This window comes from Rousettus aegyptiacus, unplaced genomic scaffold (genome assembly GCF_014176215.1).
Source record: "Rousettus aegyptiacus isolate mRouAeg1 unplaced genomic scaffold, mRouAeg1.p scaffold_m13_p_16, whole genome shotgun sequence".
NCBI lineage: Eukaryota > Metazoa > Chordata > Mammalia > Chiroptera > Pteropodidae > Rousettus > Rousettus aegyptiacus.
The window spans coordinates 44,216,715-44,232,168 of record NW_023416291.1 but is presented as its reverse complement, the minus strand read 5'-3'; the positions used below and the strand labels follow the sequence as shown (position 1 = coordinate 44,232,168).

Here is a 15,454-nt window from a genome sequence, read left to right as displayed (position 1 = left end):
GGGACTCGAAGGCGAGGAGGGGCTCACGTCCCCGGGGCACGAAGCTGCGGTCCATGCCAGCTGCCCGACCCGAACCGACGCGCCTTTTCACTCTCCGGGGGACCCGAGGTCAGTGGCCCGGTTCTCATCTGGTAGAGGGTAGGACGGTGCCCACCTCGTCTCGTGGGGTGCAGAGAGCAGGCAGCAGGAATGCCAGGCCTGCCCTCCGCCACCTCGTCTGCCGCTAAGAGGGTGATGGAGAGGAGCGGGAGCCCGAAGCCTAGGTGCGGACCTCCTTCTTGGACCTGTGCCGGGGGGTCCTGGGAGAGAGGGCAGCGCCAGCTCCCCACCGGCCCACCATGGGCCTGACCAGCAGGGGTGCTGGGGAGCGGCAGGGAGAAGCCCAGCAAGTGTAACCAAAGCGGGGGCCATCTGTGTGTCACCATGGGTGAACTGGCTCCCAAGTGGCTCTGAGTCCCCGTGGAGCGGCCCCGTGAGTCGCTCCAGGGGAACCCGAGCACAGGAGTTGAAAGTGTTCACCCGTCCAGCTCCTGTAAGAGACCCTTTACAGCCCCCCTAAGCCTGCCTTGTCTGCCCCACCTGGGAGGGATTCCTTGAGGGCTCAGGCCTCTGGGCTCCTGCTCCACTCAGATCGTTGTGTGGGTGGGGCCCCTGTGAGCAGGAGCTCGGCCTGAGCAGGGCAAGCGCCCAGGAAGCGGAGCTAGTGCTGTGCCCTGCTGGCTGGTCCCCCAGGTGCAGGCCCTCCCTGCTGGCCGTAGCCCTTCAGTTCTGTGCATAGAAAACCAGGCCCTGCCGGGATGGGGTGTGGAGACAGGAAGACCCACAGCGGCTCTAGCTCCCTCCTTTAGGCCTGGGCAGAAGGTCGAAGCTGGGCAAGGGGCTGAGACACTTGGTTCTCACTCCAAAGCTGGGTGGGTGGGTGCCCGGAGAAGACAGGGAGATGGAAAGAACCAGGCAGAACCACGCAGGGCCCGGCGACCAGGGATGCGGCCGCCCTCTGCTGGGCACAAGGGCTCACTGCAGCCGGCAATGAGTAAGGCTCCCGAGAAGAGATGCTGAAACCCAGTCCTGGCAAAGCAAACTTTATTGTGGCCCTGAGGATGGCGTTCTTCCCTCCAGGTCCTGCCGAATCTGAATGGTTGGGTTGAGGGGCTCTCGTGTTGCCCTCCAACACCATCATTCAGACTCAGATGGAGAGGGCCGGGGTGGGGCGCCCTGGGCCCACAGTACACCCCAGGCAGGAAGGCCCCTTCTGCGTGGCAGTCTGGCAGGTCCTCTCTTGGTCACTGTGGCCAGGCCCCTCTGGGCCCCTCATTTCTTGGATCCCAGCTTTTTAGGTCTGGGTGTGGATCTGGCCTATGGAGAGAAGGGAGGGCTCCCGAGTCCCACTTCTGCTGGGTCCTGGCACCCCGGCCCCCGGGAAGGACCAGCCCCTCCTCGTCAGCGCTCACCTTCCTCACAGGGCTCTTTTCTTTACTGGATCTGGAACGGGGATGGGCGGAGAGTTGTGGGGTGGAGGGGAGAGAGAGCTCAGCCTGACGCCCGGGCCCTCCAGTGCCCACGCTGGAGAGCAGGGCCCTGGGCACTTCCGGGGGGCAGGGGCTGTGCGGGGAAGCCGCGGAATTCACCCGTCGCCTGCCAGGGTCTGCTCGGACTCGCTCTCGTTAAACGAGATGTATTTTTGTTTGTTTGTTTTTTGTTTTTCCTTTTTAGGCTTCCATCTGCTTTTGTCACAAGCATGTATTTTTCATTACGAGAATAATGTTAATCGCGTTGCACCAAATATAGCGAAGAGAGAGCAGAATAAATTACTTAATGTTATTTACCTCCCACTTAATGCTATTAACGTTTTGGCGTATTTCCTTTCAGGGTTTTGTTTTCTTCTAAAATCGTGAGATAAAATGAAAACGATTTAATATCGTGTTCTTTCTAATTCTATAAACACTTTTCAGGTTGCTATATACTCTTCGTAGGCATCTGTAACGTCCACTGAGAGAATGTGACTTGTGTTAATCGACTATTATATTGGTGGAGATTTAGAATGTTCCCATTTGTCACTGTTATTTGAATAACGCAGTGATGAGTTTCTTAGCGCACATCATTTCCCCCATGCGTCGAATGGGATCCTTTGGAGGGAGTCGCCACAAGATAGCGGCTTCACGCTTTTCATAAAGGCCGTGCCCACCTGCCCTTGTACGCGCACACGTGCACACAAACACGCACACACTGGGCACACCCCACTCTAACACTATGTGCCTCAGCTGCAAGGGTCTGGCCACGTTAACAGACGGAGAGAGTTACCTCGCTGCCTCCTCTTCTTTTTCCACCTTTTTTTTCTGGGGACCAAACACAGGCATCATTGGGGGAACTGGGGCGAGGGGCTGAGCAGACCCCTGCCGCCCCTGCCCCCCGCCCCGGTGCGCGCCGCAGCCCCCCTGAGCACTCACCTCGCGGGCCCCACCTCACCTTGGCAATGCCGGTGTGCTTCCCAGGCGCCGGCCTCTTGCCTTGTTTGACCGGAGTCTCCTCCAGGGTCAAAGTGATCTCGTCTTCCTCCTGGTCCTCCTCCTCCTCTGGCTGCTGCTCTTCTTCCTGTTCTTCCTCCTCCTCCTCTTCTTCCTCCTCTTCCTCTTCCTCCTCCTCTTCTTCCCAGGAGAGGTCTGCACTCTCTGCAGGGTATGCGGGGTGGGGCGGGGCCTCTGAGCACAGGGTCTCTACCTGGCTCCAGAGTCGCCCTGGGGGCGGCCCAGCAGGAGCTGGAAGTGTCCAGCTGCTCACCTGCAGCCCCCCTGGCCTCCCTGACAAAGTGAGGGATTTGAGACCGCTCCAGAGGGCGGCTGTAGGAGGATGCAGGGGAAGGGGCAGGCCGGCCTGGCTGGGGAGGAGGGGGATTCACTCTGGGAAGGACGGGGTGGGTGCAGAGGGACCCGGAGTAGGGATTCAGACCTTCTCCTAAGGGAGGTGGACCCTGCCGGGGTTTGGGGCAGGAGAGCACCCCGATGAAAGAAGCACGACCAGCCACAGAAGAGGGCAGGTTAACGGGATGTGAGGAGAGTCAACAGCACAGTGACCTGCTAGGGCCCATGCGACCCTACAGCTGCGAACTTCACAGCAGACAACATTGTCAGTGCGTGCCAGGACTAGGCATTGTGCCCACCGCTCTTTCTGAATACCCCATTTATTCCTCATAACTGCTCTTTGAAGATGAGCCCAGGTGTACACCGAGCCTCAAGTTACAGGTGAGGGGGCTGCGGCCCACAGAGGGCGTGGCCAGGAGGTGGCTACTGGGCTTAGGAACCGTGCCCATGGCCTTCCAGTCCAGGCTACTGGCAACCATGTTGCCTTTGGGGATTTTTCTCTAATAATTCAAGAATCCCTCAAGTGCTCAAGTACCTATTATGCCCTTGGCTCTGTGCTGGGCACTGCACTCTCACACCTTCCCCGGGCCCAAGCTCGGACTCACCGTGACATTCCTGGCCACTGAGGAACACGGGTCCAGAGCCAGCCCGGAGCTGGAAAGTGACTGGAGGAGAAAGCTCCAATCCCATCATGATCTGCAGGGGGCAGGGTGCGTGGGCGGGAGCAGAGAAGATGGGGTCACTCAGGCGCACCACCAGGCTGGACGCTGGCGTTCTGCAGACACACTCAGAGCTCATTCCCCAAACCCCGACCACACGCATTTCATGGGTTCTCTGGACCTCACTGTGCTCTCAGCCCCCCGGACTTTCCCGCCAAGGCGGACTTCGTCAGAGAAGAATGTAAATCTGACCATCTCGTTCTTGCTACGGTCACGGACAGGCTTCCAAGCTGAGGGGCCACTGTTACATAGGGAAGTCTGATTGCTACAGACTAAATTGTGTCCCCCAGATTTCATGTCGAAGCCCTAACCCCCAATGTGATGGTATCTGGAGATGAGGCGTTTGGGAGGTAATTAGAATCAGATGGGGTCATGGGAGTCAGGCCCTCGTGATGGGATTGGTGTGCGTATAAAATGAGACCAGGGAGCTCTTTGTCTGTCTGTCTGTCTGTCTCTCTCCATGAGAAGACACAGTGAGGCGGCGGCCATCTGCAAGCCAGGAAGAGGGCCCTTACCGTAACCTGAACATGCCGCTCACTGATCTCGGATCAGATGAGACAAGCAGACGCGAAGTCGTATGTACAGCGCGATTTTGGTCTTATAGGTGCGCATACGCATATGAATAAAGGTTAGAAAGATATTAAAGTGCTAACCATAATTTGCAGTGGATAGTACTGCATTTTATTTACTTTATATTTTTCCGGACTTTCCAAATTTTTTTAGAGTTACAATAATGATACTCATGTTTACTGAGTTCCTCCCATGTGCCAGGCCACGTGCTAAGCGTTTTATCTGCTTTGCCTCATTTAACACCTTGCTCACGGAGGAGGTGCTATTACTTTACAGAAGAGGAAACTGGGGCTTAGAGAGATTAACTTAGAGTTTCTCGTTTAGACTGGAAGCAAATAAGTGAAAACAAACTGCAGCCGCAGATACTTAGAGAGCGTGGATAAAATGTAATCCCATGTTTTTACTCGTGGCTGAAGAGCGAGAGAAAAGGGAGAGTCTCCAAACCTCAGACATGAAGAGCTGCAGGGGCGGGAGCTGCAGCCGCTAAAGGGAACCGCACTCGACAGGAGCGAGGGCAGCGGGTTTGCGCACGCATGCGCAGACAGGAGACCAGGCCCGGGCCCAGAGCAGGAGGGCGGTTATGAGGCCAGGAGCCCCGAAGGACCGCAGCTCGGTGAGAAGCCCCAAGGTGAAGGGTGAGGAGAGGGGACTAAAGAGCCTCAAACCAACAACTAGACACCGCACGGCATCACAGAAAGGCGGCGAGGAAGAGTGGAATGGGAGTCTCCCGAGGGAGCCTGAGCTCCCGCGCTGCACCTGTCGCTCGCGTGACCTCCGATTTACCTGGTGGGGACGGCCATGCCGAGGAACCTGTGTTGAATCCCAGGCTTGTGATATTCCTGGGGCAAATGGCAGACGCAAACACAAAACCACTCTCCTAGGATCCTCTCCATTCTCTGTACATGAAACTCTCTCGGGGAAAACAAAACCCTGAAGATAACTCGCCCTCTAAAACTACACGACGTGCTCGAAACAATCCCGCAGAGTCAGCGGAGGAGACAAATGACTGCCGACGAGCGCGGCCAACACCTGAGGTGAGAGAATGACAATTTGGATTATTAGGAAGTAAGGATGACGAAGACCAAATATATATAAAAGTAGGAGTCAGAACCCTAAGAAGACGACACTATGGAAAATTAAAGGACCAAATGCAGCTCCTGGACGTGAAAAATATTAGCCTTGAAATAAATGGAACAAATGGTTAAAAAGCAGAATAAGCCAGCTGAAGCGAGAATCAGTAAACTGAAATAGTGCTGTGAAGAACTTGCATGGCATGCATAGCAGAAACATCAACAAAATATGGAGGAGGAGCTGAGATGCTGAGGTCAAGATGAGAGGTCCCGACTAGTCAGCCTAAGGGACTGGCAAGAATGGAGCCAGTATTCAAAGTGAGAAAAAACAAACGTTTTCCAGAAATGATCAAAGACCCGTATCTTCATATTCAGGAAACCTAAACCCTGAACAGATAAAAAAAAAAAAAAATGATTCTACACTAGAACATGCAAGGTAAAATAGTAGATAACAAAAACAAAGAGTTTATCTTAAGATAAACCAGGAGGAGAGACAGATTTCCTGAAGAAGGTATGGGAACCAGACAGACTGAGGATTTCGACAGCGACATCAGAAATCAGGAGAACATGATAACATCTCCGAAGCTCCGAGGGAAACTGCCTCTGTACCTAGAATTATATGGTCAAACTATCATAAAGGGATAAGGGGAAAAGACAGGTATTTCCAAGCAAAGCTCAAGCAAGTTTGCTACTCCCAGACCTACTAAAGACTGTTTCAAGAGGATGGCAATTAAATCGAGAAGGAAGACATGGATATAAGAAACGGTGGTGAATAAGCAAATTGGTAAACAAGGAAAAACTTGTAAGCATTCCTGTAAAATAAGATAGCACCAGTAATGACTAGTGCTGAGTGGGTTTTAAAACAAGTTGATGCTACAACTACATGATAACAACATGTAAGTCAAGAAGACGGTAATCACAGGAGCTCCCTGGATTGTTTCGGAGAAATAAAAACGTTAATTTTAGACTCTGATCATGCGTGATTGTTAAAAATAAAATTAAAGATAACCGATAAAAATGAGAAGGAGATTCTAGGGCTTCCAAACCAGTGGGAAAAGGGAAAAGAGACTTTAATCAATCTAATAAAAGAAAACGAGAAAAAAAATAAAAAAGAGCGAGGAAGGTAGAAGCACAAAGTACATGTTACAAAGAAATTCAAATACGCTAGCGATCGCAATTAATATAAACAGACTATACTGATTAGGTGGACGAAAACAAAGCCTAGCTACGCACTGCTTATAAGATACACATCAAAACGTAAGGACAGAAACGCTGAGATAAAGTGACGGAAGCATATATCCAGACGTCGCAGAGGCTTCCTGTTGCTCACGTAATATCCATCCTTCCCTTGTTTTATCGTAACGGTGCCCTGGTATTACTCAGATATTGTACTCAGCTGAAGACTGCATTCCCCAGTTTCCTTTGCAGCTAGCTGTGACCATGTTACTAATTTCTGGACCAGTGAGTTGTAAGAGGAATTTAGTGGGTGGCACTTGTGTGACGACTCCTTAGAAGGTAGACAGAGAACTGAGGAAAGCCCTTCCCTTGCTGCTTCTTTCCTGTTACCTTAAATGCAGAAGCGAGGGCTGGAGCTGTGGCAGCCTTCCTGGACTGTAAGGTGATCCTGAGGAGGGCAGCTCTGCACTAAGAACTGGAGCAAAAGAACAGGAGACTTGGTCTGTGGTGACCACAGAGCTGCCTCACCAGCCCTCAACTGCCCATCTCTAGACTTCTATGCAAGACAGAAATAAATCTCAAATGTGGTGGGGTCTCTGTTACTGCTACCCTACCTAATTAAAATGAAAATGAAGCTCGTTGTACTGTCTAGTGAGCGATGTTAATAAGGCGGCTGTGTGTGTGTGTGTGTGCGCGTGCGCACATGTGTGTGCATGCATGCACATGGGGTGGGGGCCAGGCGGTATGTCGGAAACCTCTGGATCTTCCTCTCAATATTATTGTAAACCTAAAGCTGCTCTAAAAATAAAAAAAATAAAGTCCTTAAAAAATGAAGCGAGTTGTATTTGTTAAAATTAGGTTTGCTAACGAGTGACATGTAAGCCAATAGTGAAGCTTGTTTGTCACATGAACTAAGTCCCGATATAAGCAGTCAGCTGCAGGTATACTGCTCCGCAATCACCAGGGATTCAGGCTCTTTGTAACGTGTTGCTTCGCCATCCTCAATACGTGGCTTCTCCCTTCTGGCCCAGGATGGCTGCTCAGATTCTAGCTATCGCATCCACATTCCAGCCAGCAGGAAGGAGAGCACAAAGATCTCTCTTTAAGGACACTGAACACGTTGTAGATACCATTTCTGTTTACTTTCCATTGGCCAGAACTTCAAGGCCATGCCTAATTCAGAGGGACTATAGTTGTTAATCTCAGAGGCATTGTGGCCAGTTAAAGTTATGAATTCTACTACTAAAGAATAAAGGAATAATACGGAAGGGCGATTAGGAAACTAATATCAGATGATATAGGCTTTAATTCAATAAGCATTTTAGGTAAAAAGAAAGTCACCACACATAAAAAAAAATTAATTTATAAGGAAACTAATTCTGTAAATTATATGCACCAACAACATAGTATAAACATATATAAAACTCTAGCTTCAGTCATCAAGACAGTATGGTATTGGAGGGATAGACAAATATAGATCGATGGGACAGAAAACCAAGAAATGGACCCACACAGATATGTGCAACTGATTTTTGACAAGGTTGCAAAATCGGCTAAATGGAGGAAAGACAGCTTATTCAACGAAGTGCTGGAGCAACTGCACATCCAGAGACAAAGAAAAGAACCTTAACCTAAACCTTGCACCTTATACAACAATGAACTCAAAATGGATCCTGGACTTAAATGTAAAACATAAAACCACAAGACTGTCAGATAACAATAAACCCCAAAAAAACAAAAACAGAAAATTTTTGTGATCTGAAACTAGGCAAAGAGTTCTTAGACTTAACACCAAAAGTTATAAAAGGAGACATTGATAAAATAGACTTCGTCAAAATGAAAAACTTTTGCTCTGCAAAAGCTCATGTGAAGAGAATGAAAAACAAGTTATAGAATGAGAATATTCACAAACCATATTTTTGACAAAAGGCTAGTGTCTAGAACATATAAAGAAGTAGCAAAACAAACGATCCATTAGGAAATGGACAAAAGCCATGAACAGACATTTTACTGAATATACAGATGGCAAATAAACACATAAAAAGATGTTCAACCTCATTAGCCACTAGAAAATGCAAATTAAAAGTACAGTGACATATCACTACATGCCTATTGGAATGGCTAAAGTAAGAAACAATGACAACATGAAATGTCTGAGGATGCGGAGAAACTTCATCGCTCATGCACTGCTGGCGGAAACGTAAAATGGTGCAGCCGCTTTAAAAAATGGTGTGGCGGTCTAAGAACTTAACATGCGACCACCACGTGACCCAGCAACTGCGCCCCTGGGCATTCATCCCAGAGGAATGAAAACTTAAGCTTACACAAAAGTCTATACACGAATGCTCACAGCAGCTTTATTCTTAATAGCCCCAAACTGGAATCAATCTGATTTTCCCACAGACGGATACGTGAACTGCGGTACATCTATATCACAGACTACTTACTATCCGGCAATAAAAAGAATACACGCGACTTGAATGAATCTCCAAGGAATTATGCTAAGTGGGAGAAAGCCAGTTCCAAAAAGGTTACATATATATGAGTCTGTTTCTACGACCAAATTTTAGAAATGGAGGACAGATTGGTGGCTGCCAGGGGTGTGGGGTCGGGGAGAGCGTAGGAGGGAGGCGGTGTGTATGAAAAGGCAGCAGGTGGTGTTTGAACTGTTTAGTATTTTGCTGTGGTGGTGGATACACGAACACAGGTGATAAAATTGTACAGAACGAAACCCCTACACTGTCAACGTCCTGGTTCCCATATTACAGTTTTACAAGATGTTACCATTGGAGAAAACTGAGCAAAATGCACGGGGATCGCTCTGTGTTATTTCTTACAGCTGAATGTGAATCTATAATTATCTAAAAAATGCCCGTTAAAAAATAAACATATGTAAAGCAAACAATAACATTATGAATCCACTGAAAATCCGCCATCATAAGGAGAAATTTTAACACATTTCTTATGGCAATTGATGGATCAGGGAGACAAAAAAAAATATGTAGATTTGAATACAATTAATAAGCTTGATTTAATGGACACATATGGATTCCTATATACTGCTATGTATTAGGCCACGATTCGATTTCCAACAAATACCAAAAGAATTGATATATATGTGGACCACATTTTCTTCTGCAATTATATTGAGAAAAAGTGTGATAACCCAACCCATTCATACCTTTGGGAATTAAAAAATTCTAAGTAACTCATAAATCAAATAAGAAATCATAACGAAATTAGAAAATACTTAAAATAGAGTGAAATTACTGTAAAACATATTGAGGGATGCAGCTAAAAACATCCTTAAAAAGAAATTTATAGCATTCAAAATGAATAAATAAAACTTATTCAGAAAAAAATAAGCTAGAATACAAATGGGATAAAAACCTAACTCGGGAAATAAGTAAAAGAACAGAGAAAGCAGATATCAGAAAACCAGAGAAATTAATAGAAACATCAACGTAACCAAAAGCTGGTTCTCTGAAAAGAAAAAAGACTAATCGCTAGTGATTAAAATGAAGGGAAAAAATGAAGGATGATAAATATTACTGAGAATTTAAAAATCAGATCTAAAGACAGATGTAGTCATAATTAAAAATATTATCAGCAAATAGCATGAACAACATTTAGAAAAATATAAATGATCGAAACTTACTTGGGAGATATTTGGTTCGAGCCAAGACAGTAACAGGGGCTGGATTTATGTTCCGATGTGAAATAACTTAAAAAACCCAAACATAACATAGGAAATAATGGCTCTCAAAACACTGGACGTCAATCAGGGAAGAACCGTAATCCTTGAGAGATGGGACAGATATGAAATGAGCCCAATGGTTGTCCAAGCTTCCTTCCTGGACAGTGCAGCGAGGCGGAACTCGGGCAGAGCCCAGTGATCTCCGTGAGTTGAGGAAGTAGAACTGGGAACGCAGGGAAGCCAAGGCGCTCAGAGTTCACAGAGCAGAGGACAGGAGGGAGCGGCGGACAGAATGCCAGGGATCTGCAGGTTGGATACGAGGCTCAATTACGCTGTATCTAAAAGAAATCCATTTTATATATAAAGATTAGACATAAAATGGTAACGAAGATTAAACATGAAATAACAAAGGAACTGGAAAAACATACCATACAAACACTAGTCAAAAGAGAGCTAGACTGACCATCTTAATCAGACTAGGTAGGCTTCAGAATATTTACAAGGATAAAGAGGGACATTTCATAATGATAAAGGGATCAATTAACAAAGAGGATAGAGCCATCCTAAAAGTGTATGTGCCTAATAAAAAAACACATGAAGTAAAAACCAAGAATTGAAAGGAGAAATAGACAAAGCCGCAATTATTATTGGAGACTTCAACATTCCTCTCTCGGTAATTAATAGATCCAGTAGACAGAAAATCAGTAAAGATGTAAAAGACTTGAACAAAACTACCAACCAACTTGTTATAATTGACATTTATAGAGAAATACACCCGACAACAGAGAACACACTTTCCTCAATTGTAAATGAAATAGTCACCCAGAAAGAACAAGTTATGGGTCATAAAACAAGTCACAACACAGTTTAGACTGAAATAATATAGAGCATGTTCTTTGACCCCAAAAGAATCAAAAAACTAGAAATGAATTAAAGAATCTTAGAAAATCTCTTCAAAATACCCCAGTGGCTGAAGAAAGAAACTATAAAACAATTTGAAATGAATATAAGTGAAAAAAGTACTTTTCAAAATTTGAGGGATGAATAAAGACTTGAATAGATAGTTCTCCAAAAGTGCCCAGTAAGCATATGAAGAGATGCTCAGCATCATTAGTCATTAGGGAAATGCAAATCAAAAGCACGTTGAGCTATTAGTTCACATCCACTAAGATGATTGTGCAAAATTAGACCATAACAAGTGTTGGGGAGGATGTGGAGAAACTGGAATCCTCATAATTGCTGGTATGAATGCAAAACGGTAAAGCAGTTTGACAGTTCTGTGTTAAGTTTAACACAAACTTACTATATGACTCGGAAAGTTCACTCCTAGGTGTTTATGCAAGAGGAAAGAGATCAGATGTCCAAATACTCACACTTAAATGTTCACAGCAGCTTTATCCATAATAGTGAAAACTGGAAACTACCCCAATGATCTCCATTAAAAGGTGAATGAACAAAACTTTATGTGTGTGTGTGTGTACACACACATATACATACATACATGTATACATACATATGTGTGTGTATGCATGCATGTATGTATTTGTAGAGTGGAACATTACTCAGACAGATAAGCACATTACTGTCTCACCAACAATATGAATAAATCTCAAAAGAGTACACTAAGTGAAAAAAGTTGGGCACAAACTACTACGCATTGCATGATTCCATTTAAATGAAATTCTAGAAAAGGCAAAATTATAGTGAGAGAATGTAGACCAATGGATGCCAGAGGCAGTGACTGCAAAGTGGTGATACATACATTTGTCAAACGCATCAAACTGTGTACTTAACATTGATGAATCTCATTGTTCTCAATTATATCTCAATGAATCTAGTAAAAGAAACTGACTCAGAGAAATAGAAATATCTGAGTAGATCAAAAACTATTAAATACATCACAATAACTTAAAACCAAACCAGTCCCACATAGTTTATTTGCTTATTTACTCACTTCATCATATATTGAGCTCTTACAGTACACCAGGCACTGTTATACAGGCAATTGCGGATAATGCAGCAAACAAAACAGGCCAAGTCCTTGCTCTCTTGGAGCTTATATTCTGGCTGGGGAGAAAGAACGTGCAAATGAAAACTGATGCCATTGCTGGGTCCAACGGGGGGAAAGTGAGCGTGGGTGTGGAAGGAAGAGGGGATGCTGTGTGCGGTCAGGGGAGACCACGTCAGTGAGTTGACCTCTGAACAGAATGGATGAAAGTAAGGGGCAGGTGTGTCCCTGGCGTGGGGAACAGTAAATGCGAGGACTCCGAGGAGGGGTTGTGTGGAGAGTTTTCAAGGTGCAGTCAGGGAAGCCAGTGTGGTTTGAGCAGGGTCAAGCGGGAAAAGTAGCAAAGGCTGAGGTCAAAGAGGGTGTCGAAGGTCAGTACATGAAAGATCATTCTCAATCGAGTGGGCGTTCTAGCACAGAAGCAACACTGAATTTTGTTCAAAAGAATCTTTCTGGCAGCTGTGTATAGAATAGACTGGAGGTTTGAAAACCTTTTCTGTAAAGGGCCAGATGGTAAGTATTCTAGGCTTGTAAACCATGTGGTCTCTGAAGACTACTATCTCTGTTACCGAGTGAAAGCAACCATGGGCAACATAGAAATGCAGGCGTATAGCTGTGTTTCAATAAAACTTTATTTACAGAAACAGGCAGCGGGCTGGATTTAATTCTGCCATCGGAAGATCCTTGGAATATTCAATAGGGGACCAAGAGTGAAGGCAGGTAGACCAGTTAGGAGGCCCTGCAATAAAACTGAGCAAGAAGTGATGGTCACCTGGACCAGGGTGTAGCAGGCAGGTGTGAGATGTGGTCAGATTTTGGTATATTGTGAAGGTAGAGCCAACAGGATTTGCTGGTGTTTCAGATATAAGGTGTTAGAGCGTGTGCGTGTGTGTGTGTTGTTGTTTTTTTGTTCATTTGTTTGTTTTTTGCTTAATTGGAAGAGAAACTACTAGGAAAGGATGAAGTTTGGGGGTACGAAAAGAGATTATAGATATAAATCAAGAATTCGGACTTAGATTTGTTAAATTTGGGTTATCTATTAACTACATTCACTTGGATAGAGGGTCTGGAGCACAAGAAAGAGGCTGGATGTACAGAAATAAATGTCAGAGTATTTGTATAGAAGATCTTTAAAACCATGGGAATGAATGAGATCTAGGGAGATCTCATGGATAGAGAAAAAAATGGGTTTGAGGGCAAGTTTTACAAGACCTGTTTGCCAGGTCTTCAAGGACAGCTAAGCCTAGTCTTATAGTCCCAGTTCCAGCACATGGAAGGAAAGACGGCTCCACCCCTCCGTTCATGAGGCCAGTAGGATTTGATGCCCAAATAAGAGGAACATATAGGCCAAACTCACTCATGAGTATATAAGTTTAAAAACAAGTCTTAATATATTAACGAAGCAAATCTGGTTTATACTATGATGGAGGAGTGTTTATTTTAGGAATGCAAAGTTGGTTGAGTATTATTCTATTAATATAACTTACTATATTAACAGATTAAAGAAGAACCCAAGATTTGAATGAAGAAGCACTTGATGATTATTCATGATTAAAGAGAAAACCCAATTTTAAAAGCGGAGTAGGACCAGATGGGGATTTTCTTAAGCAGACAAAGGGTCTCTACCAACCCATCATACTTAACGGAGAAGCAGCAGAAGCATACCTTTTGAAAAACAATCAAGGATGAAACAAAGACATCTATCATTATCATTTTATCCACTAGTATACTGGACGTCCTAGACTGTATAGTAGGATTAAAACAAACAAACCAAAAACATGAAACTGCCATTTTCTCAAGATAAACACTCAAGATAAATTATTAGGAAGAAGAGAATTTCTGGATCCACGATCTGGATCCACAATCAATACGTAAGTCACCAGCAGTCTGCTGTCACTAGCAGTACACGGGTTAAAAACGTGATCTTGAAGAGAGGTTCTTTAGCTCGCCCAAGGTCACACGGCTAGCACAGGGTGGGCTGGGGTGGCAGCGGGGCTCTCTGCCTGCTGAGGCCGGGCTTTGAGTCACGGGCTGTCCCTCCTCTCTGGCATGGCTACACTGCTGAGGACGGGGCTGTCCCTGCGGCTCCAGGCCCAGCCGGGAGGCGAGGCCGGCAGGGTGTCCTCGGCCCGGCCGCGCAGTGCTGCTAAGCCCGCAGGGAAAGGCTCACCATGGGCAGGGCGGAGGCCTGCAGCGAGGCGATGGTGATGGGCTTCGTCCTCTTGTCGTCCTGGTTTGCGCGGGGCAGGATCTCCACGAGGTTCATCTCCTCTTTGGCCTTTTCCCCCAAGCAAATCTGAGCGGGCAGACACCGGGCGGGGCGCCGCGTCACCCGAGGGCAGAGGAGGGAGCCCTGGCGCCCCCGCTGGGCCCCGCGCGCCGCCCGCCCCGCCGTGCGCGGACACCCACCGTGCTGAGCAGCACCTTGCAGTCCTGCTCCCCCTCCTTCTGCGGCTTGAAGGTCCAGGTCCGCTTCTCCTGGTTCAGCTCGCAGCCTGGAAGGGCGGGCGGGCTCAGGGGAGGCGCCCCTTCCTCCCGGCGGCCCTCGCCCCGGGGGACGCGCCCCCGGCGCCCACTCACCCCAGAGCGTGGCTGTCGCGGCCTTGGCGGCGCTGCGGCTGCGGCTGCGGTTCATGGCGCGGCGGGAGCCGCCCGCGCGCTGCGCAAGGGCCGGGTGAGGCGAGGCCGGACACGCGGCCCGGAGCCGGGCGGGGGCCTCGCGGGGTCACCGCGCCCGCCCCGCACCCGGGGGAGCGCGCGTCGGTGCCCGTCCGCAGCCCTCGGGCCCGCCGCGCTCACCGTGCTCGCAGCGCTGCCCGCGGCTCTCTCGCCGGCCCCCGCGGCCGCCGCGCGCAGCTGTTATGAGGCCCGCGGGGGGCGCGGCTGGTGCCGGGTCGGCCCCGGCGCACGGGCCCTTCTGCCCCGCCCGCCTCCGCCTTCCTGTCGGCCGCGCCGCAGAAGCACCTGCGGGGCCTGTTAACGCGCACGTGGCGCGGGGCCGCCGCGGCTTTCCCGCCCGGCAGGCCTGCGTGGCGCATCTGCATTTCTAACCGTTCCCAGCTGGAGTGGGCGCGGCGGGGCGGGGGCCACACTGTGGCCTGGCGTACCGGGGTCTGCGGCCGCCGCGGGCCGCCCGGCTCCGAGGGGCTGCGCCGCCACCTTCGTTCCCGCCTTTCCCTCCCTCTGAGCGTGGGCCCCCAGGACTGTGGGCCCCAGAGCCCTGTTTCCAGAAGGATGATTGGTCCCATGGCTGGGAAGGGGTGGGCATGAGGAAGGTGACCCAAGAGGCAGCCGTGTCAGTAACTGGCGAGGACTGCACAGTGAGCTGACTAATGCCCGTCGTTTAACGAACAGCA

General features: G+C 48.0%; 1 protein-coding gene across 4 annotated transcripts; it reads right to left on the bottom strand.

Annotated features, from left to right (window-relative positions):
• Nucleotides 1–1,066: 1,066 nt before the first annotated feature.
• Nucleotides 1,067–14,963, bottom strand: NPM2 (nucleophosmin/nucleoplasmin 2). 4 transcript variants are annotated; one of them, XM_016141636.2, is made up of 8 exons: nt 14,679–14,959; nt 14,508–14,593; nt 14,269–14,394; nt 3,464–3,554; nt 2,467–2,669; nt 2,302–2,336; nt 1,452–1,482; nt 1,067–1,356 (listed from the first exon to the last, which is right to left on the bottom strand). In XM_016141636.2, exons 1-8 carry the CDS (start codon nt 14,731–14,733, stop codon nt 1,312–1,314), a joined length of 672 nt encoding a protein of 223 aa, XP_015997122.1. In that variant the 5' UTR covers nt 14,734–14,959; the 3' UTR covers nt 1,067–1,311. The 4 variants fall into 4 exon arrangements, with proteins under 4 accessions (XP_015997122.1, XP_015997125.1, XP_015997123.2 ...); XM_016141639.2 differs by lacking the exon at nt 2,302–2,336 and having other exon boundaries at nt 14,679–14,963; XM_016141637.2 differs by lacking the exon at nt 1,452–1,482 and having other exon boundaries at nt 14,679–14,962.
• Nucleotides 14,964–15,454: the final 491 nt, after the last annotated feature.

What these genes read in the sequence shown, in the direction of transcription:
- NPM2 (XM_016141636.2), bottom strand. Translation starts at nt 14,733, where the DNA reads ATGAACCGCAGCCGCAGCCGCAGCGCCGCCAAGGCCGCGACAGCCACG. An exon ending in AGGCCTCCGCCCTGCCCATG is followed by an intron (nt 3,555 to 14,268) that starts GTGAGCCTTTCC and finishes TGCCCCCTGCAG; the next exon opens with ATCATGATGGGATTGGAGCT. An exon ending in CAGTGGCCAGGAATGTCACG is followed by an intron (nt 2,670 to 3,463) that starts GTGAGTCCGAGC and finishes CATACCCTGCAG; the next exon opens with AGAGTGCAGACCTCTCCTGG.